The 12,925-nt window shown below is 39.8% G+C and overlaps 1 protein-coding gene across 10 annotated transcripts in view; it reads left to right on the top strand.

The window, feature by feature from the left end:
• MARK3 (microtubule affinity regulating kinase 3) overlaps positions 1 to 12,925 on the top strand; it is a 108,272-nt gene that overhangs the window by 69,148 nt on the left and 26,199 nt on the right. For all 10 annotated transcript variants that reach the window (XM_060003872.2, XM_060003869.2, XM_060003865.2 and 7 more), the window contains exons 6-11: positions 4,619 to 4,689; positions 8,783 to 8,839; positions 11,391 to 11,627; positions 11,787 to 11,906; positions 12,138 to 12,237; positions 12,555 to 12,667. In XM_060003872.2, coding sequence (XP_059859855.1) covers positions 4,619 to 4,689; positions 8,783 to 8,839; positions 11,391 to 11,627; positions 11,787 to 11,906; positions 12,138 to 12,237; positions 12,555 to 12,667 — 698 coding nt within the window. The remainder of the gene's footprint in view (positions 1 to 4,618; positions 4,690 to 8,782; positions 8,840 to 11,390; positions 11,628 to 11,786; positions 11,907 to 12,137; positions 12,238 to 12,554; positions 12,668 to 12,925) is intronic.

Here is a 12,925-nt window from a genome sequence, read left to right as displayed (position 1 = left end):
CAGCCCACACGGATAATCGTTAAAGTTTCACTTAACATTCAGAATCATAATACACTAGAATGAGAATCAGGAAGGCTGATTCCTAGCAGTTCTGTGGGTTGCTATTAAGTGTTTCATTATTAGCATCATTAATTGATAATAAGCAAATACTGGGATTTTTTTTATTATGGTATAACATAAAATTTACTGTTTTAACCATTTCAAGTGTATAGTTCTGTGGCATTAAGTACATTCACATTGTTAACCATTATCATCCATCTTCAGAACTTTTTCATTTTCCCAAAATGAAACTCTGTCTCCATTAAACAGTAACTCCCCATCCTCCCTCCACCCAGCCCCTGGCAACCACCATTCTGCTTTCTTTCTGTATGAATTTGACTACTCTAGGGACCTCATATGAGTGGGATCATACAATATTTGTCCTTTTGTGACTTCCTGTTTCACTTAGCGTAATGTCCTTAAGGTTCATCCATTTAGTAGCCTGTGTCAGAATTGCTTTCCTTATCAAGGTTGAATAATATTCCATTGTGTGTATGTAGCACATTTTGTTTGTTCCAGTACTTGAATTTTCAAAACTGTCAGTGCATTAGCCTATTCGAAATAAATGTGTACTGCATGTTGGATGGATGTCTTTATCAGATTTTTGTCATTGGTGTCCATCATTTCCCAAGGCCAGAAATGGTGTTCACCGTGTTTATGGTTAGACTTCCCTAAAATAAAGATTAAGGACTGGTAATTATTTGCCTATAAGGTTGTATACATGTAGACAGTTTTATGAAATGAATGTATATCGCTGTTATCTTTTACAAAGATTTTTATTTTAGGGTTATTGTTGGGCTGTGCTTGTAGTTTTTGGACTGTGTGTGAGTTTTCATTGTTTGTGAAAGGCAGAAGCTTTCTTCTTTGTCTTTGTATGTTCCCTGTCTCTAGCATAGTGCCTGGCACATAGCAGATACTCAGCAAATAAGAATTGAACTGAATTAATGAAATTATAAACTACTGGAGACATACTCTATTTAACTCTACAGTATAGATTAAATTGTTTTGATTATAGTAGAGTTTTGTTTTGTTAGCACTTTGATCCAGGATGCAGAACCTGGAGACAGAAAGTTGAATCTCAGCCTCACTGTGGTGAGTTAACCATTAAATAAAAGATTGTAAACCTGTTGTGGGCAGAGCAGGCACACCCCTGGCACCACTTTTTCATACTTCTAATTCATAATTAGTTGTGTGCTTCATCTTTTAAATGTGTGGTTTGAGAATTTAGTTGGGATTTTCGCAGTTGAGCAGTAGGAAGAGCTGAAGGTTAATTGTAGAACCATAAGTCTATACGGAGTTTGAATGCTATCTACTCATCTTACGGTTCATAATCTTTTCATCTGTGTAGCCACTGCAGTGTACAAGTGCTTTTTTCTCTTACCTGGTCTCCTTTGACTTTCACAATGCCTCGGTGATGTGGCCAAGCAGTGAGCGATGGGCTTTTACCCTTGAGGAATTGGAGGCTGGGAAATCTCACTGTGGTCATGTTGCCAGGCCTGGAGCCCAGCCTTCCGACACCATATAGCCTCTACTGATTGGTCAGTCAGTCACGGCTTTCCGTTCCCATCTCTTTTAGGTACCAGGTCCTAGAGATTGCTCTGTGTAGGAGAAGTCAGAAACATCTGAGAATCTGAGAAGTGTCCATCCAGGATGAGGATGGACTCCAGAAAAGACAGACATGGAGTCGATCCAGCCAGTGCCTGTCATTGGCAGTGTGACCTCATAAGTTACATGTCTCTGAGCTTCTTACTGGGCATGGGAGCACAGCCCTCCTTTGAGGGCTCGGTGCCGTCGCTCAGCATTATAACAGCACTGATTGGTGGTGGTGGTGGTTTATTGGCTTGGGCCATTTGTTTTAATCAGCTCAACAAAGCACCATCTCCAGGGCAGCTGTTTTATTGTTGATACGTTTGCCATTTTGAACAACAAACGTTTCATTAAATTGGCTACCTAGGGACTTCCCTGGTGGTCCAGTGGGTAAGACTCCGTGCTCCCAATGCAGGGGGCCCAGGTTCCATCCCTGGTCGGGGAACTAGATCCCACATGCATGCCGCAGCTGAGAGTTCACATGCCACAACTAAGAGTCTGCATGCCACAACCAAGAAGCCCGCATGCCGCAACTAAGACCCTACGCAGCCTAAATAAATAAATAAAATTTTTTAAAAAATGGTTACCTACTCCTCCCCAGCCTCGTATTTTTCAATTTGGTACAATCATGGAATTTTAGAATTGGAAGGAATCTTAGAAGTCATCCAGGGCAATTGCCTAATTTTTACAGATGAACCTAAAGCTCTGAATGGTTTTTCTATGCCAGTGGTTTCATCACTGGTTATAGTGGCAGGACCTGAACTAAAACCAACGGCTTTCTGAACTGTCCTGTCCAGTGTCCTTTCATCAACCACATGGGCCGTGACCTGGGCAGGGAGAGCCACTGTTTGCAATTTTTTCTCCTAATAAATAATAGCCTTGAGAGGTTTTCAATTCAGCTGCTTAATCTGAGTGTTAATGCATTTTTAATAAGGGGAAAAATAAGAGATCTGGGTTGTATTTCTGGTTTATAACTTAGTGACTGTGAGTGTATGGTTCCAAAATCTCTTAACAGGTTTATATTGCATTTGAATTTTAAAATATCTTCAAATTATATTGACAGACTTTGACTTTATCTGTGTGACTCTACAACTACTGGGTTTAATCCATTACGTTTTTCTAAAAAGTCAAAACTGTTCCATATGTTATGCACGCATCTTTGTTTTCACTTTTTAACCACTTGTTTTGATATAGTATATTATTCTGCAAATAGAAAGGTCATTCTCATAGAAAATACTGACATTTTACTGAGCTGACATTTAATTTTATAATTCATCACAGTTAAATGAATTGTGTAGTGTAAATTAACAATAGGTAATTCCTTTTAAAAGATCATTAGGCAGTCAGTGATAACTTGAAAATATTTATACCCATTTATTATTTTAAAATTTATTCAAAGTTAGGGCTAAAAGTTTAAGTCAGAGATATTAATGTACAGTTCAGAATAACCTTTTCCTCAACAATATTTAAGTCCTGAAACTAAGCGTTTTTTAAGTATCAAAATATTTTAGTTAACTGTTGTCACTAAGCTGATGGAAATATTCTTTATTTGTATGAAGTAAATGTGATTTTTTTCCCAAACACATTTTATATCCAGTTTGCTAAATTAGTACTCTTTGTTGATTTCAGAGGTGTTTCTTTACTCCAAATTGATAAGCAATTGGCAGTACTGATAGGTTCCTTGAAATGTCACTTCTCTTCCCTGAGGAATTAATACTGTGTAAACTACCACCTAGACGTCCACCAGTGAGTTCTATTGGCTTTTCCTTTGCACTGTGTCCTGAATCTCCGCACTTGTCAGCACCACTGCCATTTCCCACTCTAGGCCCGGCCACCCTCTCTCTTGTCCTGAATATTGCGCTCGTCCCACTCGGTTTCCCGGTCCCTTCCTCAGCCCTAACCCTCTTCTCCCTCTAGCAGCCAGAAGCCAGTCATTTCATATTCTCCTCTGCTTCTCCTCTCACTTAGAACAGCACCCACAGGACTCTTCTTGTTCTCGCTTCTCCTATCATCTCTGTGCTCGTTCACTACCTCCCTTTTCCCTTGTTCACGCTTCTCCAGCCTCGTGGCCTCCTTGCTCTTGTCTCTGTCTAGAATCTTTCTCCCAGATAACTAGTGTCCACTCCCTCACAGTAGTCAGCACAATGCTTACACACACAAACACACTTCCTGTTTCTTTCCCCTGACTTTTCTCCACAGTACTTTTTATCATCTTCTATACTGTATATTCATTTGTTTATTATCTGTCTACCCCCTCCTAGAGTGTAAACTCCATGAGGAAAAGGACTTTGCTTTGTTCACTGCTATGTTTCCCCAGAGCCTAGAACGGTTCTCAGCAGTTAGTAGACACTCAATAATTATTTGTTGAATGAATGAGTATATTCAGGAAATGCTTTTTTGTCATGGTCCTATAGTGAAGACATCTTTTAACACAAATCACTTAACCATTTTAACTTTCACTTTTCATTGCCAAGTTTTTATTAAAGCATACTGGAAACATAACCTTTAAAATAAAAGTTTTATAATTTAAACATGAGAATTTAATGTTAAGGCTTATCTTTAGCTTAAAAGATTTTATCTATAAACTTTGCCTATCGTTAAGGCTAAGTTAGTTCAGATTCCACATATTTCTGTTTATCTTCATACCTATATTTTAAAAATTAAAATTAGAGCGGGCTTCCCTGGTGGCGCAGTGGTTGAGAGTCCGCCTGCCGATGCAGGGGACACGGGTTCATGCCCCGGTCTGGGAAGATCCCACATGCCGTGGAGCGGCTGGGCCCGTGAGCTGTGGTTGCTGAGCCTGCGCGTCCGGAGCCTGTGCTCCGCAGCAGGAGAGGCCACAACAGTGAGAGGCCTGCGTACCGCAAAATAAATAAATAAAATTTAAAAAATTAAAATTAGAGCATCGCTAAAAGTGAAACATTTTCAGTTTATGGGAAAGTTAATGCTCAGAAGTAGGACTTCTGCTTACTTTTATTTCTCTCAATTATAGGTGAAGTGTTTGACTATTTGGTTGCACATGGAAGAATGAAGGAAAAAGAAGCAAGAGCTAAATTTAGACAGGTATGGATTGCTGCACCTTTAATTTATTGATTTAATATGTTTTCTTGCTTAAACCCTAAAGCAAACAAGTGTTTGTCTCTATAAATGTCATAAGGCCCATAGAATGGATCAGGGTTTGGCCATTCAGTTCAACACAACAAAAATTTATTAAGTGCTTTCATGCCTAAGGCACTGTGCTAGAGGCAACCATGGGTTCTAGTTCTAGCTTTGTAATTGAAATTTTAGTCCCACTCTTGTGGGTTTTTTTAGTCCCATTCTTAGCCTTAGTTTTTTGACAGTTGAGCCTTAAAAAACAAGAGCCTTGCAAACACTTGAGATTGCATTAAAGAAAACCATCCCCAAGTTTTAGCAAGAAGTGGCACAATCCCAAAATTCATTATTAGTTTTGTCTTATATAAGCCAAAACCAAACAGAACTTAACCTGTGAATTAATGGCTTACCTTTTTGCTTGCTTTACCACATGGCCTTAAAGAGACACTTATTTTAATAAATAGGTTTTAAGCATAAAGGTGACTTAACTCTCTAATAACAATTACTATTTATTGATTGATCATTACCTGCTAAATATTGGGATAAGTGTTTTACCTACATTAATGTAAATCTTGGAGCAGCCTTGTGAGTAAAGAGTATTATGCCCATTTGCTAAAGATAAGGAAACTGAGGCACAGGAAGACTAAATAATTTGCCCAAAATTTGATGACTGGCAAGTAGGAAACCTACCACTGAGTCAGAGACAGGTCTAAAATTCTTAATCATTATGATGTGGTCTTACTTAGATTAGGAATCAGCAAACTCTTTCTGTAAAGTGCCAGATAGTAAATATTTTGGGCTTTGTAGGCCATACAGTCTGTTGCAGCTATTTAACTCTGCTGTAGTAGCACAGAAGCAGCTTAGACAATATGTGAATAAATACACTCATATGATTGTGTCCCAATGATACTTTATTTGCAAAAACAAGTGGTGGGCCAGATTGAGCCTACAGACCATAATTTACCCACCCCTGATTTAGATAAAGGAAGGAGCAGGTACTTTATTTCTTCTAAATTAACGCTGTCCTCCCATAGTTTTAAGTTCTGTATTTAAATGGCAGTATAGCCTCATTTCTCTCAGAACCTTTAACTGTTTGTTTTATTAACATTTAAGGTTGTTAAGGTAGAAGTACAGATAGGAGTCTTTAAGGGTTTCACAGTATTTAGAAAGGCAAGTTTAACCAATTTTCAAGATTTCTCTTAACAGTTGCCTCTTTTGATTTGCTTAGTCTAGTGTTTACAGTTAAGGACTTACAAATAAATTTCTTAACTTTTGCTGTTGCTTAAATTTAATTTGATTTAAAAGTACCAATGGTACTTTGAATTAAAGCCTGTTAAATATCAAAGTTGAAATTGACTTTGGCCATCATTTAAATTCTCTGATCCTCAGTTTTTCTAGCTATAAAAAGAGGAAATTATACTTGATTAATTCTGAAATCCTTTCCAGTTCTGATATCATTTTATCCTGTGGTCTACGGAAGGAAGCTCAAATTTCTCTTTATTACAAAACAAGTCTGTTTGGCCCTTTCCATAACTGTACTCTTAATTTTTATAAATTGGCCACCTAAAAGTCAAGATTTTTTTGCTTCATAAAACTGAAATTCCTTCCCACTCGGATGAAGCTATCTGACTTGCAAATGTTTATGCAAATATGATTTATTGACTGTGAGGAAAAGGCCCTTGCCAGCCGGCAGCAGCAGGTTTGAGCCTGGACTTTCTCCAGGGAAGCAGTTCAGTGCTTAGACCTGTCCTCTCTTCTTCCATCTCCGCCCATCCCCCAGGTGGGGGTCTGACTTGTGAGGGATACTTGGACATTTATCACACATCTTCTTAATTCCCTGCAGAAATTCTGAAGCATTATTTGAGGGACCTGTTAGTTGGTCCAGGAAAGAGAGTTTATGTACTTGTACAATTGCTGGCTTGATTTACAGTGCTTACAATTAATGTAATCTTTTCTCCTGCCATAGTATTTCCTTAAGTCTACTTACTAAACCTGGAAGGATCAGGCATATTGGTGCTTCCACTTTTCTCTGTTTCTAATTGCCATGCCTTCCAAAAGTTTATGTCGTTATTTGATGAAATAAAAAGTTTTCCTATTTATTACAAAGAGAAAGGTATGCCACACACAAGAGTACACTATGCTTGATCTGTTTTCTGTCAAAAATAGGCCCTTCTTTCCATATTCATCAGCAGATGGCTTTCCCTCTTCCAATTTCCTTCCCCACTCTCATCCTTGTTACTGTTTATGCTGTTTTAATTTATGCTGGCTGAGCTCTCATTCTTTTCAAAGAGAGAGAAGAGATTCCTGGCTCCGTCTTCTTTCCTCAGCTCTTTCTGGGTGGGTTGCTGGTCTTGCTGCCTCTGTTCTTTCATGTGTTGCTGGAAGTGAATTAGGCGTGCATTCTTATTTCACCTGGGAAACATCTGGGTTGTCAGCCTTCTTTGGAAATAACTGCTTTTACCTTAAAAGCAGAAAGCAAAAAAGCAATAATTGAAAGTTGAGTACTTTCAGGTTATTGTGGCATCAGGTTAGCTTTGAGCTGTTTGGAGGTAAAAGAAGAGAAATTCTCTTTGAGAAAGGGTAGGACATTGTCAAATCTGGTTCGGAAGCAGAATTTGAAAATAACCTATGAGAGAAATCTCAATATGGGGGCTGGGTTGGGGGGAACAGGGAAAATTTGATCAGGCAGAAGTAAGATAAAATTTACCTATGTCCTTCCTAGGCAATAAACCTGTTACTTTGAGGGAAACAAATCTATCGCTATTTCACTTCCCCAATTTTCATGCTGACAGTATAGAACGGCGTAATTGTTAACAGATGCTCTTAAAACTGATATTTTGGCATTGGAATTTGTGTACCTTTAGTTGATTATGAGTGGGCTGGTCTTCTGCATATGCACTTCATAAAGTATGAAGCTGCTTAGTGAAGCCTTGATTTTGGCATCATTCCCACCCTAACCCCAGCCCAGCTTATCCTTGCTGCTTATTCTGAACCAAAATGGCAACCAATAGAACAGCCCTCTCTGAGTTTTTGTGTCCAGTGCAGTTACATGCATGTTGCTTACCACAAAGTTGATGATGATTTGGAGAAACAAGCAGTATTTTCATTATAACACCAGTTTTGTAGATGTGTAATCATATATATTTAAATACACATATGTAATACCAAAGTAGAGACTAGAGGCGAATGCACCAGAATAACAGATGTCATCTCTATTTGCTGGTTATAAAAGCATATTCTTGTATGTACTTTTCTGTATTTCCTAAAGTTTTTATAATAAGGATATAAAAGTTTTATAATTAGACAAGGAGACTTAAAAATTGCTAGTAAGTGTGAAATTTCAGTAGAGCAGTTACTTAACAGTGCCAATCAGGGAATTCCCTGGCAGTCCAGTGTTTGGGACTCTGCACTTTCACTGCCGAGGGCCCAGATTCAGTCCCTGCTTGGGGAACTAAGATCCCACAAGCTGCACAGCGCAGCCAAAAAAATAATAATAACAGCGCTAATCCCAGGAGTAATCAAAAGTTGACTAAATGAAAGCATATCATTTGCTGAGAGTAGGAGGGATTCTTACTGATAAAGCACATAATAGTTTCCATAGTTTGTAGTTCACATACACTACAACATTCATCCTTCCGTTTTAAGGAGGAGGAAACTGGTCCTCAGAGAAGTGAAGTCATTTTTGCTGTTCTTGAACCTGCATTAGCCAAAAGGAAGAGAGTGTTGTAGGGACTGGCTGGGGAGAACCAACCTGGATAAACACCCAGCGCGGATAGTCCGTAACTGCCGGCTTGGTTTTGAGTTGACAACGTGGGCATGCAGAAGTTGCACCAGAGCCTTCTGATTCGGGGCAGGGCTCAAGAAGAGACTTTCTAGTTAAAATTAGAAAGAACAGAAGAACAGCCTCACTTAGCTCTTCTTGCACTCACTCTCAATCTCTCCAAATTGAAAAGTCCAAAGCATGAGAAAATTATATTTAGAGATCCACACAGACATTGAAGTGAGTGCTCACTGAGTAGTCTGCACCAGCAATGACTAATAACCTTGCATCTCTCCTGTCCAGATAGTGTCTGCAGTCCAGTACTGCCACCAAAAGCGGATCGTCCACAGAGACCTCAAGGTGAGTCATAATGCCCTTACTATTGTACACTTTCCTTGTGTGTGCTCAGTTCTCCCAGTGCTCATGACACAAAGGAGGCATAGATTAGACTGTGTTATTAAATAAAAAAAAAAAATCCTAAGATATATTTTACATTTCAGTTAAGGCAGCTCATAGTTGGTCTCTGGAGAAAAATCATCCTACCACCAAACAGATGGGGGCCTCCAGAAATGCACGCTCTCACCTGGACAGTGTCCTCAGTGCTGCCTGGCATCCTTTTCTGTTTTTCTAGTCAGCATTCTCTCCTGTTAACAGCAGCGTTATTTAAATGAGACCTACTTCACGGTTCTCCACCTCTGCCCACACTCCTGGCATAGGGTAAGGTTTCCTATTTCACAGAGAAAATAGAAACACCAGGCAGAGACTTCTTTCCCAGCTGCACCTGCATCCACCCTTAACCTTTCAGGATTTCCCTCTTGTTACAGGACAGCGGGGTGCCTCTGCTGTCCCTCCCTCTGTGTTCTGGGTCCTGTGTCCCTCCAGGGGGTGCTTCACTCTGTTTCCTCCCATCTCTCCCTTCTTCATCTGCCCTCTCTCTCTCTGCTGGCGTGTCACTAGCAGCATGTATAAAAACATGCTCAAGTTTATACCCTCTTTTACCAAAAAACCTCCCCACCCCGATTCCCCTTCCTGGTACACCCTTTTTTTCCTCTTCACCTTCACAGCTGTATTTCTCTAAACATTGTTTAGATTCTCTCTTAACTTGATATTCACTTATTCTCTCCCCTCACATAACTGTTATCAGTTTGCTTGTTCTCTGTTCACCCACCCTTGCTGCATTCACATCCACTCCAGTAGCTGCAGTGGCCACCTATATGTTGATGACCCCCAGATCCATTCCTGCAGCCAGAGCTCTCTTCTAGGATTTAGTGTCCAGCTGACAAAAGGACACCTTCACGTCAGCATCCCTCAGGTAGCTCGGGTTCAGCAAGTTCAACACCTAAACTCTTCCTTCCTAAACTTGAATTTTTATTTCTCATTGTGGTGACTGTCCTTCAGGTGCCTCTCTCTCCTTTACTCTGCCGTCCACTCAGACCCCAGGTCTTTTTGCTGCTGTTTCCTGAGTATCACTTGAGCTCACTCTTTTCTGTCCCCACTCACACTCTCCTAGTCCAGACCACCAGCATATCTCGTACCTGATTACTACACTAGCCTCTTGCCTGGTCTTCCCTGCTTCCAATTTTGCCTCTTTCTGCCATGTCTGTTTCCTACATTGTAACCAGAATGGTCCTTTAAAAACACAAATAAGATTGTCATTTCCCGGGCTTCCCTGGTGGCTCAGTGGTTGAGAGTCCGCCTGCCGATGTAGGGGATGCGGGTTCGTGCCCCAGTCCAGGAAGATGCCACATGCCGCGGAGCGGCTGGGCCCGTGAGCCATGGCCGCTGAGCCTGCGCGTCCGGAGCCTGTGCTCCGCGACGGGAGAGTCCACAACAGTGAGAGGCCCACGGATTGTCGTTTCCCGCTTGAATGACTTTTTCAGTGGCTTCCTGTTGCCCTTAGGTTACAAACCCAAACTTCTTGACTACAAGTCACTTGGCTGGCCCTTTGTAATTCAGACATGGCCACATCCCCAGCTGTGTCTCTCTGCATCTCTCTACCACACACTGCCTTTCAGTTTCTTGAGGAAAACGTGTTCTGTCTCAGCAGGGTTTTCACACTGTTTATTCTGCTTGAAATGCCTCCGGTTAACACACCCACTACTGTCAACTAATCTTCCAGGCAGTGGTTTTAGTTTCACCCCCTCTAGGAAGCCGTACCATACCTTTCAGTGCTGGGCCCATGACTCCCCACTTCTCTGTCACAGCAGTTAGGGCCAAGAGTGTAGCTGCTTATTTTTCTAAATTGTCAGCTTTTTGAGGGCAGGACCCTGTCTGTCTATATATCCAGACACTAATATAACACCTGGTGTGTAATTGCCATGTGGTAAATGTTTGTTGAAACAAGTGGAAAAGACTGTGATCTCTATCTTGAATGAAGTTTTGGATGCTCCCTCCTCAATGATAGCCGTTATGCAGCTTACTTAGCAGTGTTTATGAAATGTGGCTCTCCACCTAAAGCAAGTATCTATTTTTTAAAAGCCCCTTATTCTTAAAAAGCTCTTTAAAGATTTTATTGATCGTGGACATTTGCTGCATAATTAGTGCTAGAATCAGTCTTTACAGTCGGGCCTCCATATCCCCGGGTTCTGCATCTGTGGCTAAGGAGGGCTGGCTGTACTATACTGTTTTGTATGATGATGGATTATGGTATCCACAGGGGGTCCTAGAACCAGTCCCCTAAGAAGACTGAGGGATGACTACAACCTCATATCTGTTACTGGTTATTAATGCTGAAAAATGAGGAATTCTGATTTAGCTCCTATTTTTTTTCTCTAGAAAGAATGTTTTCTTATTCATTAGGATATATTAACTTTACATCATTACAAAAAGCTTTTGTGAAATGCCTGATTCTATCACAGTTCTGATTATATTTTGGTTAAATTTCATTTTTGTCTTGGTGTTTTCCCTCTAGGCTGAAAATCTATTGTTAGATGCTGATATGAACATTAAAATAGCTGACTTTGGTTTTAGCAATGAATTTACTGTTGGCAGTAAACTGGATACGTTTTGTGGCAGTCCTCCGTATGCAGCCCCAGAGCTCTTCCAGGGCAAGAAATACGACGGGCCGGAAGTGGACGTGTGGAGCCTCGGCGTCATTCTTTACACTCTAGTCAGCGGGTCACTCCCCTTTGATGGACAGAATCTAAAGGTATAAGAAGTGGTTGCATCCACGTTCTTCAGAAAGCTAAAAGGATTTTATAAAATGATAAGAGTTAATGTGTTAATGTTGTTGCAGTGGGGTTCTTTGAGTTCTTTTTTAACCTAAAAGTTGACTCACTAGTTTTCTTTCCTCTCTGCCTCCCCAAAGGAACTGAGAGAGAGAGTATTAAGAGGGAAATACAGAATCCCTTTCTACATGTCCACAGACTGTGAAAACCTTCTCAAACGTTTCCTGGTGCTAAATCCAATAAAACGAGGCACTCTAGAGGTAATCTCATAAGTGGAAATAAGGAACAACTTTGGAGCGTCTTTGAAGTATTTTTAGAACTTTGCTTGGTTTGTATGACGTATTGAATACTATCCTGGGGTAACATTGAGACATTTTTTAAAAGTTACCCTTTGAGCCATAATCGATGAAATGTTGAAAATAAACTTTCCTAAGTATTGTGATTATCAGAACGTTTCATTTTATGCTGCTAATGAACAGTTCACCTTTCAGCAAATCATGAAGGACAGGTGGATCAATGCAGGGCATGAGGAAGATGAACTAAAACCATTTGTTGAACCAGAACTGGACATCTCAGACCAGAAAAGAATAGGTAATTATTCTGTGCCTGCATGTTGGTGTGTGTACAAGTAGCATATTTCTGTTTTGATTCATATGTGTATGCCTAAAATGGGGATAATGGGAAGTTAAGTATAAGTTACATGAATCAGCTTATATGTTTTGTCATATTTAGGAACTTATCTGCAATTTCCTGTAATAGCACTCAGTAACTCAGAAATAAGCCAACTGCCCGTTTATGTTACAAAATGTGTGATCTTTTGGGTCAAATAAAGGAAATTATTTTACCCTGTAACATAATGATTTCTTAACCAAACGAAACACATAAACTATATTATACCCTTCTTTTAGATATTATGGTGGGAATGGGATATTCACAAGACGAAATTCAAGAATCTCTTAGTAAGATGAAATATGATGAAATCACAGCTACATACTTGTTGTTGGGGAGAAAATCTTCAGAGGTAAGAATAATCAGATAAAAACCTACAATATCCTTTTTGTGAATTATTAGCTCATGTAAACTTAGTTTTTTTTAGTGTGTATAACATTTGATAGTATTTTTAAATTTACCTTTAAATAACTAATCTAAGTCCTATGACTATTATGAGATGCTGTTTTAACTTTAAGATAACCTTTAATAATTTGGCTTCCATTAGGTTAACCTATAGTCACTAGTAGTTTTTAAATAATGTAAAGTATCAGATGAAATAAATAGACCG

This window comes from Delphinus delphis, chromosome 2, assembly GCF_949987515.2.
Source record: "Delphinus delphis chromosome 2, mDelDel1.2, whole genome shotgun sequence".
In the NCBI taxonomy this organism is placed as follows: Eukaryota; Metazoa; Chordata; class Mammalia; order Artiodactyla; family Delphinidae; genus Delphinus; species Delphinus delphis.
The sequence above is the reverse complement of the archived record's forward strand: the minus strand, read 5'-3'. Positions and strand labels throughout refer to the sequence as shown.